The sequence below is a fragment of the Macaca thibetana genome, chromosome 17 (genome assembly GCF_024542745.1).
Source record: "Macaca thibetana thibetana isolate TM-01 chromosome 17, ASM2454274v1, whole genome shotgun sequence".
NCBI lineage: Eukaryota > Metazoa > Chordata > Mammalia > Primates > Cercopithecidae > Macaca > Macaca thibetana.
Genome location: NC_065594.1, coordinates 7942282 through 7961259, shown reverse-complemented (window position 1 = coordinate 7961259; position 18978 = coordinate 7942282). Strand labels below are relative to the sequence as shown.

At 40.0% G+C, this 18978-nt stretch overlaps 1 protein-coding gene across 1 annotated transcript; it reads right to left on the bottom strand.

Moving 5' to 3' along the window:
- Nucleotides 1-238: 238 nt before the first annotated feature.
- On the bottom strand, nt 239-18383 carry POMP (proteasome maturation protein). Its single transcript, XM_050766958.1, has 6 exons — nt 18291-18383; nt 14961-15058; nt 14056-14116; nt 10028-10129; nt 6163-6256; nt 239-403 (listed from the first exon to the last, which is right to left on the bottom strand). Exons 1-6 carry the CDS (start codon nt 18291-18293, stop codon nt 336-338), a joined length of 426 nt encoding a protein of 141 aa, XP_050622915.1. The 5' UTR covers nt 18294-18383; the 3' UTR covers nt 239-335.
- Nucleotides 18384-18978: the final 595 nt, after the last annotated feature.

The window sequence follows — 18978 nt, the reverse complement described above, 5'->3', positions numbered from 1 at the left end:
CTTATGCTTATTCAAAACTAAGTTTACAGAAAACTTAGAAAACAGGTTGAATTGAAACCTGTAGATCATTTTATAATATTCATGAGCAACATTTTTTTTAAAGACAAAGGCTATTGTTTTAATATAATTTAAGAGCTTTAACATGATCCCCCTTTAGTGCTTTTAATTGTCACATGGCTGTAAACCAAAGATGCCCCCAAATTTTAAATGATCACTGATGCTACTTGAGCAGAAATTCTCAGGTGTCAGTACTTTTAATGTTGTGTACATCAAATTACAGTACAAAGACGACTATAAACAAGATGCAGCCCTCAGTTTCCATGAACAGCACACTACTACAGTAAACCGAGTTTATATTCCACCATCAAGTGTGGCTCTCCCATGACTTCACTTTGTGATGGATCTGAAAGCAAACAAAAACAAACATTTTAAAAGACTCTCAAAAGAGATAAATTCAATGATTCCGCTTACATGAGAATCCAGAACAGTCAAAACTAACCTAAAGTTATAGAAAACAAACCAGTGATTGCCTGGGGCTGGAGTGGGGTGACTGACTGCAAAGGGACCAAGAGAACTTGTGAGGCAATGAAAATATTTTACTCCTTTATTTAGGAGACTCGGCTCTATGTTGATTAAAACTCACAGAACTGTTCACTTAAAAACAGATGTACTCTACTGTATGCCAATAATATCTCAAAATAGCAGATTTAAAAAGAAAAAAGACTGACAAAGTTTTCTTTTTTCAAAGTTCTTAAGTTTTCTAGTGGCTTCCCACATGACTGGAAACAATCTCTTAATTCACAAAAACGTTTTATCTGTATCATCTTCTGATCTGTTGTATACACACAAATGTAAGTAAGAATTCTTAAAAAAGAAAACCTTTAAAAATCGTCACTTTTATGTTTACAGATGAGTCAGACAAAAGTCTTATTTTAACCGTGTTTATACACCTAAAATAACTTTAAAAATTATTACCAAGAGTAAGCTTCCTAAAGACAGAGCCTTTTTCTTTGTCCTCTACTCCTCAACATAGGACTAGAAACAGAATAAAAACCTAATGAACTAAATCATAAAATCACTTTGTAAGAATGAATAACCCTGCACATAATAATGACGGCTACCAAGAGGAACAAACAGTTCAGTGAAACCAATGTGGATGTTTCCTCACTGGATCTCCTAAGAGACTGGAGATTAATAAATTGCTGTGTATATAAAAGGTACTCAAAACCTCAACTTAAAAAAAAAGGCAATGCCAACTATTTTTTGACTATATATGTTAGTATTTGTAGAAAGACACGTAGAACAGTCTGGAAGGACAGACTAAACCAAACTAAAACAGTAGGTAATTAGGGAACAAGAAAAATGGGATTGAGGGTCATTACAGAAAATCTAAGTTTCAATGGTAATATTTCAAATTTTTGCACAAAGAATATACTCATTTATATAACTAAACTTTCTTCCACACCATGCTTTTTAAAGCTTCTTTAATAAAATGCATTTATTAAATAAATCACTTGCACCAAAAGACAGCACATCATGTAAGCAAGGCACTGGCGGGAGATGGGTTTTGCACCTGTTGTACCAAGAGCTCGCCATGAGACTCTGAGTGAGGACTGAGCCTCTGTGAGCTTCCATTTACTCATATTCCAGTTAGGGGATTAGAGTACATGAAAGTCCCCTTCCAGCATTAAGAAAAAGTACATTTTTGATTTTACTAGTGTCCTTATATGTCCCTCCTAATCTTGTAAAATGTACAGGATTAACTTGCCTAAGTACTTCACTGATAAGCAGGCAAAAACGCCATCATCTCCAATACTGTTATAGTCTTTACAAAGTATTTAGATTAACAAGCTACTCTCTGATTACAGACTTAACACTGTGTTTCGTGTCAAAGGTGGTAAGAATGTGGTCAACAAGACCTTTAACTATGGATCAAGCACCCTATCAGGTACTGGGAACACAACAGTTAACAAGAAAAAATCTCCAGCTCTCCTGACATGTATATTTAAGTTGGACATATAATAAATAAGAAAAATATCAGATAAGTGTTATGCAAAGAATTAATATAAGGTAGGGTGACAAAGCAGGGACTACTTTAGATTAGGTAGTTGATATGGTTTGGATATTTGTCCCCTCCAAATCTCACATTGAAATGTGATTCCCAGTGTTGAAGGCGGGCCCTGGAGAGAGTAACTGGATCATGGCGTTGAATACCTCATGAATGGTTTAGCTCCACCCCCCGGACAAGTGAGTTCTTGTTCTGAGTTCACACAAGTTCTGGTTGTTTAGCTGTGTGGCAGCCCCTCTCACTCTCTTGCTCCTGCTTGCCATGTAATTCACTGGCTCCCCCTTTGTCTTCTGCCACGGTTGTAAGATTCCTGAGGCCCTTACCAGAAGCAGATAGAGCACTATGCTTCCTGTACAGCCTGAGGAACCATAAGCCAAATTAAATTTTCTTTATAAATTACCCAGCTTCAGGTATTTCTTTATAGCAATGCAAGAATACACTAACAGTAGTTAACAGAGGACTCTCTGAAAAAGTAATACTTAGGTTGGGATCTGAAAAATGAGGGTAAACTATTTGAAGAAGAAAGGAACAGCTAATTCAGGTCCCTAAGGTGAAGCCCTAAGTTATCCACATATTATGCAGTCACAGTTCCCGCAAGAAAAAAACTAGCCCAAATACAGTGGTCTCATTGTGATAAAAACCATCTACCTGGCCGGGCCTGGTGGCTCACGCCTGGAATCCCAGCACTTTGGGAGGCTGAGGTGGGTGGACTACCAGAGGTCAGGAGTTTGAGACCAGCCTGACCAAGATGGTGAAACCCTGCCTCTATTAAAATACAAAATTAGACAGGCGTGGTGGTGGGCACCTGCAATCCCAGCTACTTGGGAGGCTGAGGCAGGAGAATCGCTTGAACCTGGGAGGTTGGAGGTTGCAGTGAGTGAAGATCACGCCACTGCACTCCAGCCTGGGTGACAGAGCAAGACTCTTGTCTCAAAAAAAAAAAAAAAAAAAAATCATCTACCTTGCAAACAGGTGATTTTTCCTAATAGCTACCTTAGAGAGACACAAGGAATGAATTTTAAAAGATGCCCACAAGATAGCAAGTGGCTTATTTTTTATTTTTTTGAGACAGGGTCTCTCTCTGTCGCCCAGGCTAGAGAGTACACTGGTATGATCACTGCTTACTGCGGCCTCAAATTCCTGGGCTCAAGTGATCCTCCTGCCTCAGACTCCCGAATACCTGGGACTACAGACACACACCACTATGCCCAATTAATTTTTAAAAACATTTCTGTAGAGACAGGGTCTCATCTTACCCAGGCTGGTCTCAAACTCCTCGGCTAAACTGATCCTCCCACCTCTGCCTCCCAAAGTGCTGGGATTATGGATGTGAGCCACCACACCTGCCCAGCTAGTGACCTTTTTTTTTTTTGAGACGGAGTCTCACTCTGTCGCCCAAGCTGGAGGACAGTGGCGCGATCTCCGCTCACTGCCAGCTCCACCGCCTCCTGGGTTCACGCCATTCTCCTGCCTCCCAAAGTAGCTGGGACTACAGGCACCCGCCACCATGCCTGGCTAATTTTTTTGTATTTTTAGCAGAGACAGGGTTTCACTGTGTTCGCCAGGATGGTCCAGATCTCCTGACCTCATGATCCGCCCACCTCAGCCTCCCAAAGTGTTGGGATTACAAGCGTGAGCCACTGTGCCCGGCTGCTAGTGACCTTTTTAAACATGTAATTCCATCACATTAGATCCTTACTTAAAACTGCTCAATGGCCTTCTGCTGCATTCTGAAGAAATTCTAAACTTCTTTTCGTGGTCTGTAGGCCACGGTTCATTTGTTCCTTGCTTAGCTTTCTGATCTCAACCTTATTCTATTCTCTACTTTACTCAAAACATGTCAGCTATATGGGCCTTCTTAAAGTGCTGGGAGACAGTTCTCTATTGGTCTCTCCATTCTGCAAGCTGGGAGGAGACGCACTAAACTGCCTTGTTCTAGGCTATCTTTCCAAAATTGTTTCGCCTCAGAAGACAAAGAAGCACAGGACAGGCAGGTTGACTGCCAGTTGTAAGGCTGAGGTGGCCTGAACTTGGAGTTCCTTTCCTCTAACATAACACACTCAATGTACAAGGCATCACCTTACCCTCTTCTTAGCTGCCCCATAGGAAGCGGGGCTAAGGGAACCAAAAGAAATGCTGATACTGTGGCTACGCTACTGCTGTGAGTAAGAAACTCTCCTTTAGGAGTCTCTTGTCTTCTGCTAGCATTCGTGAATTCATGGCAGGTTAACAAGTTAGCTTGAAAGTAGAGTAACATCTCAAACTGTTCAGAGCTCTTCAGCTGTTCTCAGGTTACAGACCCTGCACATACTGATCTCTTCTGTCTGAAATATTCTCCCTCTACTTCTAGGTCAATGATTTCATGTTTCTTTCAGGAATCAACTTACGTGTTATATTCCCAGAGGTATGTGCCCTCCCAACCCAAAAACATCCTTTTTATTCCTAGAATTATCAAATTGTATATTTGTGTTAATGTGTTTATCTCCATTTGAAAGCACAGATATTTGTTTTGTTCACAGTTGTATATTCAGAGCCTAGCCCAGTGCCTGACACATAATATTTGACTGACTAGATAAATGTTCCTAAGTCCCTCTCCCTTTCTTTATACAGAATTACAGAAGCAGATTTTTAAATGAATGCTTTTAGAACTAAAGACCTGAACTATGTCACCTTAGTAGTTTTAAATAAGGTCTAAGTTCAATGTAAAAGCTTAAGAATCCCAGCTTTTCCTGCATCGAAAATGCTCCCTCAGGGAAGATTCTCAAAGGAGGCTCACTAGACTTCTGTTATGTCCACAGCATTTCCTTACCGGACATCAGCAGCCAAGCAAAACTAATAAAACTTAATCCTGTTGGATATTTTTGTTTCTCCTGCACTGTTGGGGCATAGTGAGCAGAGGCAGCATTGGACAGGATTGTATTTATTTATCTTCCTCAGGACCAGAAAAAATAGAGGATGCTGCATGTATTGTTCTTACTTAAATTCATTTACAATTATTCAGGGAATTTTATTTAAAATAACAGATTTGGCCAGGTGCAATGGCTCACACCTGTAATCCCAGCACTTTGAGAGGCCAAGGCGGGCAGATCACAAGGTAAGGAGTTCAAGACCAGCCTGGCCAACATGGTGAAACCCCGTATCTACTAAAAATAAAAAAATTAGCCAGGTGTGGTGGTGGGCACCTGTAATCCCAGCTACTCGGGAGGCTGAGGCAGGAGAATTGCTTGAACCCGGGAGGCGGAGGTTGCAGTGAGCTGAGACCGCACCACCGCACTCCAGCCAGGTGACAGCGCAAGACTCCATCTCAGAAAAAAAAAAAAAAGACAGATTCCTCTTTCCTATTTATCACCTGTAAAAGTACAAAAACTACGTTTTTTGGGGGCTACTTTTTAAAGAAAGATTTATCTTCCTGTTGTTTACAATGCTAGTCATAAAAACCCTAAAATCAAACTGAACAAACAAAAACACCACCAGTCACATCCCAACAATGTGAATTCTGTAATAATTATCACTGTTTAAGTTATCCTAGGAGTATTAGACTGATGTATTATGCTTGAAGCTCAGGACATGAAGTGAATAACCACCATTACTAGACTGAAATGACTATAAACCCTTAGAATTTCAAAAATAATTTTCCCTTTTTTTCTTTTTAAGACGGAGTCTTGCTCTGTCACCCAGGCTGGAGTGCATGACACGATCTCGGTTCACTGCAACCTCAGCCTCCCAAGTATCTGGGATTACAGGTGCCTGCCACCATGCCCGGCTAATTTTTATATTTTTAGTAGAGAAGGGTTTCACCATGTTGGCCAGGCTGGTCTCAAACACCTGACCTTAGGTGATCTGCCCACCCCGGCCTCCCAAAGTGCTGGAGTGCTGGGATTACGCATGAGCCACCGCACCCAGCAAATCTTCACTTTCAAAAACAGTTGAAGAATAGTTACTACCATTAGATTTTTATCTTAATGCAATGAAAAAACAAAGTTAACCCAATCAGCTGTAAGTTCCATGAGGACAAGAATTTTGCCTATTCTTTTTGCAGTTGTTTGCCTTTTAAATTACAACGGCTCCATAAAAAGGTGCTGAATGACACTTACCATTAAGAATATCCTCAAATCCAATAGTCTCATCATTACCCCTCAAAATATCCAATGAAAGATTTGAGCTTGAAAGAAATGGAAGACGCTGAACCTTTGGGGAAAAGTATGAAGGGAGAAGATTAGAAAAAATTAGAGGAAAATGACAGAATACATAGTGTAATTTCATGTTCTTTATTCTTTGTTTGAAATTTCACAAAACCAAATAAAAGATGAATTTAACAAGGGGAAAAAAACACTAGTTCATATTTTAGACACAAACTAAGTTGTAAAGACACTGAAATTATACTTTTCATTAACACTTAATAATCCTACCTGGTATGCATGTATTTTGAGGCTTTGCTTCTACTCAGGAAAACTACGGCACATACCATGTGATGAAATGCAAAATCCCAGAGCTTAACATCACGCCTCATTCCTGATATATGTGGGATGATCAAATTCCTGAAGAAAAGTCCAACTCAATAGGTTGCCTAGGCTGGTCTCAAACTCCTGGGCTATAGTGATCCTCCCACTAAAACTGGGATTACAGGTCCATGTCACCAAACCAGCTAATATAGATAATTTTAGATATTGCCAAAGACTACCAAAATAGGTGGTCTTTGACTAAATGATATTAGCATTTTAAAAATAATCACACCTTTAGAATCTAAGAGGGCAGTTTCTCACATTTCTCCCCCCTCCACAAAATGTATCCAGACTAAATATATTATTTTCAATTACTAATGTCCTATAGAGATATTTAAAATCTTTATAGTGTGGAAAAATTTCTCTAGATTGTCAAACCTAAAAAAAAAAAAAAAGGAAGTGGGAGGAAAGAGGAGGAAGAGGAAGAAACAAAAATAGGAACCTGTAAATTAAACCAGACAGCAAGGGGTCTTGTAGTTAGATCAGAGGTACAGTCCTAAGAATGCATCAAAAGCAGGGAGGAGCAGGCAGCTGTCATACATCTTGACAATCCAAAACTGCCAAAGTATAGAGATAAGAAAAAAAAAAAATTCTGGGCAAAGATATTTAGACCAAATCGTATTAAAAACTTAAGTCCAAAATTTGAGCAATCTGTAGTTGAAATCTGAGTAAGAGGAAAATAAAAAGGGAAGCTAACAATTTTGTGCCAAACGTAATTTCATTTAACCTTCAGAATAATCCTGTGCTACTCTTACTGTTCTCCTTATTTCGCATTAAATTAAAAAATCTGAGGTTCAGAAAGTTCTCCAACTTACTCAAGTTCTTAAGACTAGTAGATGGATAAGCCAAGATTCAGCCTTAGGTTGCTCTGACTTAAAACCATGCTTTTTAAGAGCTTTATCTTTGGAAAACAAGTAGCTTCCAGAATGACTTAGCTAAATACAATTGATGGCATTAGCGGAATTTATCTTATTATTATTTTTTTTGGAGATGGAGTTTTGCTCTTGTCGCCCAGGCTGGAGTGCAATGGTGTGATTCTGGCTCACTGCAACCTCTGCCTCCTGGGTTCAAGCAATTCCCCTGCTTCAGCCTCCCGAGTAGCTGGGATTACGGGTGTGTGCCACTACGCCCAGCTGATATCTGTACTTTTAGTAGAGATGGGGTTTCAACATGTTGGTCAGGCTGGTCTCAAACTCTTGACCTCAGGTGATCCACCCTGCCTCGGCCTCCCAAAGTGCTGGGATTATAGGCATGAGCCAGCCACCCCCCATGGCCAACAGAATTTATTGAAAAAGACAATTTAGCTCGGTCAGAGAAAGGAATCCACACCAGTAGGAGAAATGTGTGCAAATGCCTAACAGTGAAAGAACCTAATGAATCAGGAAACTGCAAGTTGTTTAAGAGGATATGAAGTGTGGTGGGAAGCAAGAAGCCAATTCATGGACAGAGCCACACTAAGGCGCTGGGTTTTATTTTCACTTTGAGGGTAAAGTGAGGAGAGTGACATAATCGAATCTGTGTTTTACAAAGATTATTCTGACTAGAGTGTTAACAAGGATTGGAGGGGCAGCAGGGATGAGTGCTGCAGTAATCCAGATGAAGTCTGGCAGGGGCAAGAACTAACGTAGTAGCAATGGTGGGGAAAGCAAGTAATAAACTGAATGAACGATTTCGGGGAACAGGGGAGGAGGTTAGGATGGGTGCCAGGTGACATAACCAAGGCTAATTATCCAATTTCTGCCTTAGGCAGAACCTATTCATACGGGATAAGGAGTATGTGGGGGATTATGAGTTATTCTGTACTTGTCCATGTAAAACTGGAGATGCCTGTGGGACTTCCAACTGGAAAAGTTTATAGGTTTATAGCTCATGAAAATTGTAACTTTGGGGTCATCAACATATTTTATGTTTTGAGATGGAGTCTCACTCTGTCACCCAGGCTGGAGTGCAGTGGCACGATCTCAGCTCACTGCAACCTCCAACTCCCGGGCTCAAATGATCCTCCCACCTCAGCCGCCTGAGCAGCTGGGACTATAGGTGTGCACCACCAAGGCTGGCACATTTGTTCTATTTTTTTTTGTAGAGATGGGCATTTCGCCATGTTGCCCAGGCTGGTCTTGAAGGCCTGAGCTCGAGCAGTCCTCCTACCTTGGCCTCCCAAAGTGCTGGGATCACAGGCTTGAGGCACCAGGCCCAGCTGGAATCATCAACATATAATTGATAACTAAAGCCACAAGTAGGAAACAGGGTGAGGAAAGGACTAGAGATGGGGCACTAACAAAACTGGCACTTTAGGAAACAGACAAAACAAATGGAACCTACACAGAGACACCTGAGAATAAGGATTCAGAAAGGAGGACATCAGGAAAGCGTGGTGTTCTAAAAGCCAAGGAGGTGGGAGGATAGCTTGAGGCCAGGAGTTTAAGACCAGCCTAGGAAACGTAGCAAGAGCTACAAATAATAATAATAATGTTAAAAACTAGCCAGGCAAGGTAGCACATGACTGTAGTCCCTGCTACTCAGGAGACTGAGGCAAGAGGATTGCTTGAGCCCAGCAGTTCGAGGCTGCAGTGAGCTATGATCATACCACTGCAGTCCAGCCTGGATGACAGAATGAGACCATCTCAAAAAAATAAATACAAAGTAAAAAAGTAAAAGCCAAGTGAAAGAGGAAGAAGCCACTATTAGTGTCAAATGCTACAGGGAGATCAAGTAAAGTGAAGGTAAAAATGTCCACATTGTTCAGGAGCAGCTTCATTAGTGTCATGGGAGACAGAAATAGTGGGTTAAATAAATAGGAGGGAAAGGAGTACAGAAAGCAAATGTAGACAACTTTTCAAGAAGCAAAAGCACACTCAATGAGAGACAAGTTACTATAAAGGAATTTGAAATTGATACAATTTTTTTTTTGTTTTAAAAGACAACAAAGGTTAAAATGCTACTGCTGAGACAGGGCAAGCAGAGAGAGGTTGAAGATACTAGCTTTAGAAAGGATCACTGATAAAGGGATTTTCCTGAAGTAATGTAACAGGATATTATCCAAAGCACAGGTAGGAGGGCAGTTCTTAAACTGGAAGGATATTTTCCAAGTACTTGTTCCTTAGCAACAGTTATATCCAACTATATACAAATTGTATACTTGACACCTCCACTTGGATATTCTTACAGGGATCTCAAATTCAATGTAATCCCTTAAAAAAAAAAAAAAAAAAAAAAAAAACAGAAAAACATGAAAGCAGATGCAGTTAGTTTTCAGACACCAAGCCTGTAATTTGAAGTTTTCCATTTAATAACTTCTTTTTTCCCTCTATAAAGTAGAAATCAAGGCCATATCCTAAAAAGGGAGAGGGAAGTAGAATAGGTTGTAAGGTAGATAAGGTATAAATAGCTGTTATGAAAACAGAAGAGTCCTCATGAATGATATTGACACATATGTAACAGAGATCCATTAACTCACCTGCTGCACTGCCTTGAATTCCATCTGTAATTTTAGTGGAGCAAATAGACCCTGAATGTTTCTCAGTGTGGAAAAATTCATTTTATCTTGGTTGAGCTGGAACTACAAAAGACAATGTAATTTTAAACATTACACTCAATACTCTGCTTTCAAAACAATTAGCAAGTGGCATATATATAACATAATAGTTAGATGAAGAATTTTAATATCCATACCTGTAATAAAAACTAAGTATTTTTAGTATTTTTTCTGATAAAGTTTAGACCACATATGTCTATATTTTATTTAGCATGCAGGTGTACTTTTACGAGTGTAAAATTACTACCATAATTCCAAATTTATAAACGTAATAAATTAAGGAATGTGTCTCCTATTTCAAAAGTACATTTACAATACATAATCATATTTTAGTGCTTTTGATTAAAAGTACTGCAAAACTAGCAAAGGCATAATTTGAGATCCAGAAAATGTCACATGCACTGACAAAAATAGTTAACTTCTAAGTGTGAAGGTATATATTTAAAAGAATTCAGCAAAAGAAATAATCCAACCACTAAATCATCCCGTTAATTAAACTATAAACTCCACTTATTTTTGGCATTCGCCTCGGGGAAAAACAAACATCTCTCAAAAGTTTATTCAATTTGTATTGGGTAATAGTAATTTTTTTTCCTGGAATCATACTTTTACTACGTACTGATATTACATTTAGGGAACTTTGACTATAACTTAATGTATTTCAGGCAAAATGAATCAACTTGACTCATGGATTCTAAAACAGTTTCCAAAAATGGCTCCTAAGGATAGTGAATGTGATATGCAAAACAGACTGAAACAAAGATTTGTCTGAGCTAAGGTGATTATAATGAGGTAAAGTCACTTCTTGTCATTATTTTTTATTACATGCTACTCTCTTGATAACATTGTCTTCTAACAGTAATAAAAAAGGTAATTTTAATCAAAAATATATTGAGAGATTAGCACCTACTTGGGATATGACGATGAAGTTTGAAAGTAAGGTGACTATCAAAATGCTTTTTAATTACTTTAGCTTGACATAGCAAATTTTGACAGATGGTCCTTAGGGAGAACCTGCAGTATTTTATTATGGGTATATGATCTGAAGTTCTAAGTGAAGGGTTTGCTTTAAATATTGGTCTATCCTCATAATACAATTTTATTTTAAGAGACAGGTCTTGCTATGTGGCTGGAGCGCAGTGGCTATTCACAGGCACGATCATAGAGCACTACAGCCTGGAATTACCAGGCCCAAGCAATCCTCTGCCTCAGCCTCCCACGCAGCTGGGACTACAGGAACACCCCACCACACCCAGCAGTAAATGTAATTTTATGTATAAAAATTCAAAATTCAATGTATGTAAATTTTGATGAATACAGCCATCTTGTAATGTGATATTAATACTATAATTATCAATCAACATGTTAAGTTAGCAACCGTGTGCAAAATTAGGCTCTGTGGCAACACACAACACAACAAAACTGAACAGTCTACCTTGGAGAAGACTATAATCCAGTTTGGAAGACATGATGTATAGATCAGGGCTTCTCAACCCTCCACACTACTGATTTCTTGGGCCAGATAATTCTTCACTGTGGCGGGCTGTCCTGGGCACTGTAGGATGTTTGACAGCATCCCTGGCCCCTACCCAATAGATGCCAGTATTACATCTCCCCACCCCCACCGCAACACTGGTGACAACCTAAAATGTCCTCAGACTTTGCCAACTGTTCCCTCTTGGGGGCAGGAGGACGATCCTCCCCTAGTTGAGAACCACTGGTACAAAAGATGATGGTCATCTTCCCTTACTATCACCACTCAAGCTCCCAATCATGCAGAGCTACTAGAGGCCAGCAATATGCCAAGGATGGGCTATTACTAACTCCAGATGAGAAGACTAAGGCTTAAAGAAAATCAAGCAATATGCCCCAAGTTTACTTAGCAAAGTGGAATGCCCAAATAGTTCCACTACACAATCCATGCTAAAGGATTTATAATAGTAAGTGTCACATAAAGAGTGAGACTGCCATTAGCTGGCTAAATGATTAAAGAAGAGACACAGTAGATATAAGTCAAGTCTCAAAAAGATCTCTGAAGAATCTCTAGATTCTTCACAGTTCCGGCCAGTCTCACTCAGATTTGTCAGTTTCTCTTAACATGTACTGCTTAGAACTAAAGCAATATTCCAAATCTAATAGCCAGACTAATATACAGGAAAATAAAATAATCTCCCTTGATTTGAGCCCCATCTTATTAACAAAGCCCAAGACTGCATTAACCTTTCTTTTTAGTAACTAATGTAATCTACTGGCTTATACTGAGTATACAGCCAATTAAAATAGTCAAGTTTTACACAGCAAGTCACTTTACCCTGCCCAAAGGTGTAGAATTCATTTTTCGAATCCAAATGCAGAACTTCACACTCACCTCTATAAATGTTTTTCTTAAATTTTGGTCTAGACTTTGGTCTATTTTATCATCATGATATAGTTCAATTATTCACCAGAATGAACTATCCTTCTCAACCTTTTTTCCAAAAACCTGATATACATTCTTTCTTTGGTTGCCCACAAGTCCTTGAAAAATACTTATCCCTCCTATGTGTCCATCTGAGTACCTAAGATGTAGACAGAGGCCAAAAAGCCCTATCGAAATATTCCCTCCAAACTGACTATTCTTTAACCACTGTTCTCTGGGTAGTTATCGACCTCATATATTTTACCCCACACTACTTTCACTAGGTTCATAATCCACCATATAATCCTCAATCTTATCCCTTGTCAGGTAATTTGATCCCTTGACTGACCTATATGGCAATTTAGTAAAAGAATGAACTAAAATTAATTTGCGGAGTTCATTCAGATGCTGACGATCACCGCTTAAACTTTATTAAATGCTCACAGCTCACTCAACAGTCCACGTAAGAAATGGTTTCAGCAATCAGTGTTATCACAGACAATCTTATTTTTCAGTAAGATCCTTTATACAAAAGTGGAATATGTATCCATCTACAAGCAATGATCATTTCTCCCATTAGTTCTCAAAGATGATCAACTGTGCTTTTATGATCATACTTACATACTTTTAAGTATCCTCTGGGTTGTCAACTTCTGCACCTGAAACCTGGATTCACTTAAAGCGACTAGGAACTTTTTTATTTTTCTCATCTAATTTGAACTTCAATTTCACAATTACATTTTGTTCTACTCTTTCTTATAGGAAGATCTATCCTCTTATTAGAAAGTAAAAGAAACAAACAAACAAAAAATACAGACCAGTTTTCTGTTACCTAATGACTGCATCACCTTCCCCAAGTAGTCAGAAACTTTTTTCTTCTTCCTCTAAATGTTTATTTAAGAATCCATTAAGTTGTGTTTTGGACATGTATACATGCTATCCTCTCTTTAGGAGTAAACTTTCTGATCTAAAACTCTTCAAAAGTCCCTCCTCTTCTATAACGCCTTCCAAAAAAGCCCTCAGCACAGGTGACTGTCCCATGCTTGGTCTTCTCTAGCATTTTACGAAGTCTTCTCCTACCCACTGCTTGTCTTCCTCATTAAATTTTAAGTTATTTAAGGATGGGGATTACGTCATATTCATCGAAGTACCTACCGTGCCTAGTGGCTGTGTCCTACAGTAACTCGGAAATGCAGGACTTGAGAAAGAGGTCAAAACTAGAGATATGAACTTGGAAGTCAAGAGCAAAAATGGCAGAAAAAAATATAAAAGAAACAGCATTATTAAAAGAGAACATTCCTGTGAGAGGAATGGAGAAGTGGATCACCCTTTGGAGATATACATTAAAAAGGCAGGGAAGGATGCATAGAAAGGGAGCTTCAGAAGAGCAGTATAATTTTTAAGTCTATCCTACAAGGGGCTTGAAAATAAGGCCCCATATTCTTCATGGGCAAATCCTCAGTACCAAAATTGCTTTAATAAAATGAAACCAATATTACTAAAAGTATTTATCTATTGGAAGATAAAAATAAGGACACAATAATATACTTACATTTTTTTCTGATAATTCAAGAGGATGACTAGGCAAAAGTTCATTTTTCACACAAGAAAAACTGAAAGGAAATTAAAAAAAAAAAAAAATTTAAAGGAGATTAAATATCACTCAATACCCACAGCTCAAAATCGTATCTATAAAGGGATGGCATGAGAGAGTTTTTTGGGGTAACAAAACTGTTCTGTATCTTGACTGTGGTGACAGTCACACAAATTGATAAATGTGCTAAAAATTCATAGACCCATACGCCAAAAGGAAAAAAAAAAGTACTATATGATAATTTAAGAATGTATCCATTATAGACATTGGTGGTCAAGACTTCAATCACTAGGGAAAACCTGCCAAAATCTGGTGCTACATCTAGAAGAAATTTAATGAATGTATGTTTATTCCTCAAAATAAGATAATAGACTATTATTAGGCCTATTTTATCTATAAGGACACCGAGGCATTAACTATGTGATTTGTCCAAAGGCACACATCTAGTAAATAGTAGAGTCAGGATCCAAACCCAGGCCGACTGAATCCAGAGTTTAATCTCTCAACTGCTATGTTCTAGCGCCTCCCAAAGAAAAGCGAATTACTCTAATAGTTAAGACAAGAAGGCAAATGGCTAAGTTGTCAGTAGTAAAAAAATAAATAAAAAGAATCCTACCAATTCATGCTCATGGGCACCACTGTCTAGGAGGATGCCCTACGTTGAGAACCTACTACTTTGATGAGATACTTCTTCCACTACAGAAAATATCTGAGCCTCTTCCCCTCTGCACCCCACGTAAGGTATATTACTTGCCATCTGCCAACTAAATACACATGTATAGCCTATCAAAATACTTAAAGAATATTGTGAAAAATAATTCACAGAAACATAACAAAATCAAAGTCGTAATTCCCCCATATACCCTTTCCGAAGAAGATCATGACTTTCAAAAGGTCCACTTGCTGAAAGTTCAGTAACTGGAATACTGTCCTTGAGCTCAGATCCAAGTCCCCTGGCATTCTACAACACAAATAAAAAACATTATTAAATAGAAAAAAATTTAAACACACACCTAAGCAGCTATGTCAAAAATATTGTTTAAGTAGGAGACAGAAAAATAAGAGTCCCTCAAAGAGTCCACAGACTAGACAATTACAGCAAGCCTTAAACATTATGATATGATAGAGACACACATGGTATAATGAAATAACAAATGTAAGAGTGGGAAGGATTCCCGAGGTGATCTCTGAATGCTGTCAGTTTGAAAGGCATTCCAGGAAAAAATAACATGAATAAAGCTATGAAAATATAAATGAACAAGCTTCAGGTAGTTTGAGATGACTGGCTAAATGTATGTTTCCAGTGAGGCAGAAGTAAAGGCTGATGAAATACAAAAGTGCAATGTCTTACATGCAAAGAAATGTGGGTTTTATTCCGAAACCGACAGCCTCTGAAAGGTTATGGCATGACTGAATTTGTTTCCACTGGAAAAACCTCTCCCTTAGGTTAGAGTGTTTAACACAGAATAAAAAAGTTGAGGACAGCATCCTCAGGAACACTATTCCTTGAGGACAAGAAAGAACAACAAAGAAATGGGATTAACAGACAGGATGGCTAAACAAAAGTAGTCAGAGAAGCTGGGAAAAACAGGGAATTTCAGAAAATGTTTGGTTTCTATATGAAGATGGCACTACCTATAAAAACTATGTGTATCTAATCAGGATAGTATAAAACAAAACAAAAAAGACAGTGCATTTGGTATGGCGTATTATTACCCTATATTCCTGTGAAATGCACAATCACCAGATATTTATTAGCTGTCTATTATGTGTCAGGTACTCCGCTAGATACTGAAGATACATGTCTACCTCCCAGGGCTTCATCTTATGAAGATACATTAAACAAGCAAAGAAAAACATGGTGTTACAACAGGCAAAGCACGAGATGCTAACTTTATTTATTTATTTACTTTTTCAGATAGGGTCTTGCTCTGTCGTCCAGGCTGGAATACAGTCGAACAATCACGGCTAACTGCAGCCTAGACTTCCCGGGCTCAAGCAATCCTCCTGCCTCAGCCTCTCAAGTAGCTGGGACTACAAGCATGCAACACCACGCCTGGCTAATTTTTTTATTTTTTGTGGAGATAAGGTCTCAACTATGCTGGCCAGGCTAGTCTTGAACTCCTGCGCTCAAGCGATCTTCCTGCCTCAGCACCCCGCGAAGTGCCGGAATTACAGGTGTCAGCCGCCATGCATGGCCCAAGATGCTAACTTTAAATCACTTGTTGCTCAAGTCCAATATCCCTACGATTCTGCAGAAAAACGTAAAACAGCTACAAGTAGTTTAGTATCAAATTTTATATTATTCTAAGAGAAAATATTGTGAGAAGTCAGCTTTGAACTATTTCTTAATTCGTTTGTATATCTGATTTGGTCAGGTATTTTATCCTTTTCAGGGTTTCTTCATTATACCACTCTTGCCTAGCCTATCACGCAAGGATAACTTCAACAGCATTCTATTGGGTCTTGCTGCCTTTAGACTCACCCATTTTCCAGTTCTGCATATCAAGGTTTTCCTCAAGCACAAAACCTCCTCCAACAAAACTGCTATAAAATTTTTGTTGGTTCATCAATGTGTGAAGCACAAAGTTCAGACTCCTTAGCCTGGACCTAAAGAACCTGCATAATTGGTTCCAACTCCCCTACATACAAGAAGCCATGGTGGACGAGAAAAAGAATCTGGACTCCAGTGTGGACTGTCACTAACCTACTTTGTGACTGCCAGCAAAGCACCAACCTCTCTGGCCTTGTTTACTCATCTGCACCAAGGAGCTGAACTCCTACCAGGACTACACATGCTCCTTGATTTATGATGGGGTTAATTCCCAATAAACCTATCTTAAATGGAAAATATCAAAAGTCAAAAACACATTTAACACACCCAACCTACTAAATATCAGGCTTTAGCCTAGCCTACCTTAAACGTGCTCAGAACACTTACACTAGCCTACAGTTGGCCAAAATCATCTAACACAAAGCCTACTTTATTAAAAAGTATTGGGTTATTTCACGTAATTTATTGAATACTGTACTGAAAGTGAAAAACCGAATGGCTGCATGGGTACTCAAATATGGCCTCTACTGACTGTGTATAGATTTCACACCATCATAAAGTCAGAAGACTGTTGAACCACCACAGGTTGGGGACCTTCAGCAGAGCTGTGTGATTGTTGCTTTTCAAAGGTATCTTCTATTACTTCCCTATATGAACATTCTCCTCCTTCTGGACTGCTTTATTGTAAAGTGACAGAAGATTTCAATGCACAAAGAAAACGTGAATTCTGACTTCTGGATTATCGTCATTTTTTCCAACTTCCTTCTGTAAAATATCAGGATTAGTGCTCACCGTTTCTAATAAAGGAGCCGAGAAAGGCAAATCTACGAAAACCTAACTATTAGTTACATTTGAGAGTGCCTATAAAACTTTTTAAACAATAATTAGCAGTATTTACCAACAGAAACTTTCTAGATTTGGATGGATGGCCTACCAGCAGTACCGGTATCAGAGTCTGTGGCAATGGTGACTCAGTATTCTTCTCAAATATTACAAATTCTAAGTTAAAAAGAAAGAGAAAGTGGTGGGGAGGAGAGGGAGGGAGGAGATGTACTAACAATAATGACAAACGGAGAATAGCAACTGTCTGGTTTTTTCCCCCTCTAACACCTAGCACACTACAAGCTCTCAAAAAAGTTTGTAGAGCAAAGCTGCGTTACACAAATGCGACCTATAGTTGTGGGTTGGTTACCAGGCAGTTACAAGGGCGGGAACTGGGGGAGATGAGGAGTCTGAGGACTCTGGGCTCTCAGAGGTTACCCCTCAAGGAAAGGGTCGGCGGCGCCACCCCACAGAACGTTGCACTTTCGCGGCTGCCTTTTCCACATCTGCGCCAAGTAAGGGGAGGAGGTCTGGGCCTGCTGGGGTCTAAGGGATGGAAGGGCGCAAACCGAGCTAAGAGGAGCAGGATGAAGCCGAACCGCTGCTAGTGGGACCAGTGCCGCAGCCGGGTCCCAGCGACAGTCACGACCCACCCAAACCCCGTGACTCGACAGATTATGGCGCCCCAGGGCCGGCCTCAGCCCCACGCTGCCGCCGCCGCCGCCACCCGGGGAGGGGTTGGGAGGCTACTGCCTGTTTCTGCCGAGCTACAGTCCCGAGCCCGCGTGGAACTCCGGCCGCCCGGGTACCCACTCACCATCTTCAGCAGCTCTGCGAACAGCCTGTCTGCCCAGTTACCGTCAGTCGACCCCGCGGCTCACTTCCGTTTCCGAGGGCTGCCCCCCCACATCCGCCGGAAGTGCGTCCGTCCGGGCGAGGAAGGAAGGAGGGCGCGGGACGCTGGAGGGAGCTGCGCGGGGCCGAGGCTCCCACGCTTGCAATCCCCAGGGACCGAGGGCCAAGGGCGCAGTAAGGGTGTGGCTGGGAGGAGGGAGGGGTCGGGACGAGACGTGCCTGAGGGGAGGGAAGACACGGACTCTGGTTTATTAATAAACATCTACCGTCTGTACGGCATTTTAAGATGTGCAGTGTGCTTTTTGTAGGTACATCGCCTTATTTAACACAAAATCTTTCTGAGGTGGCTATTACATTTCACAGAAGGGTAAACGAGGCATAGGTGATTTGAGTGATTTGCTTGAGATCGTTCGGCTAATGAAGCAAAATTGGGACACAAGGCTTTTGTCATTTTTTAAATACGTATTATTCTGGTATGTTCTGAACCCTGTGCTGAGGCTAGGAATACGAAAAAGGACCAGGCTGGTGTGGCCTCTGGGCTAGAGGAGCATGGGTACTCCGGAGGCTGGAGGGGAGGAAGGGGATGATAGAGACTACAAATTAAGTAAATGTGATCATGACCGACTTGTGTTGGGCTCTTTGAACTGCAT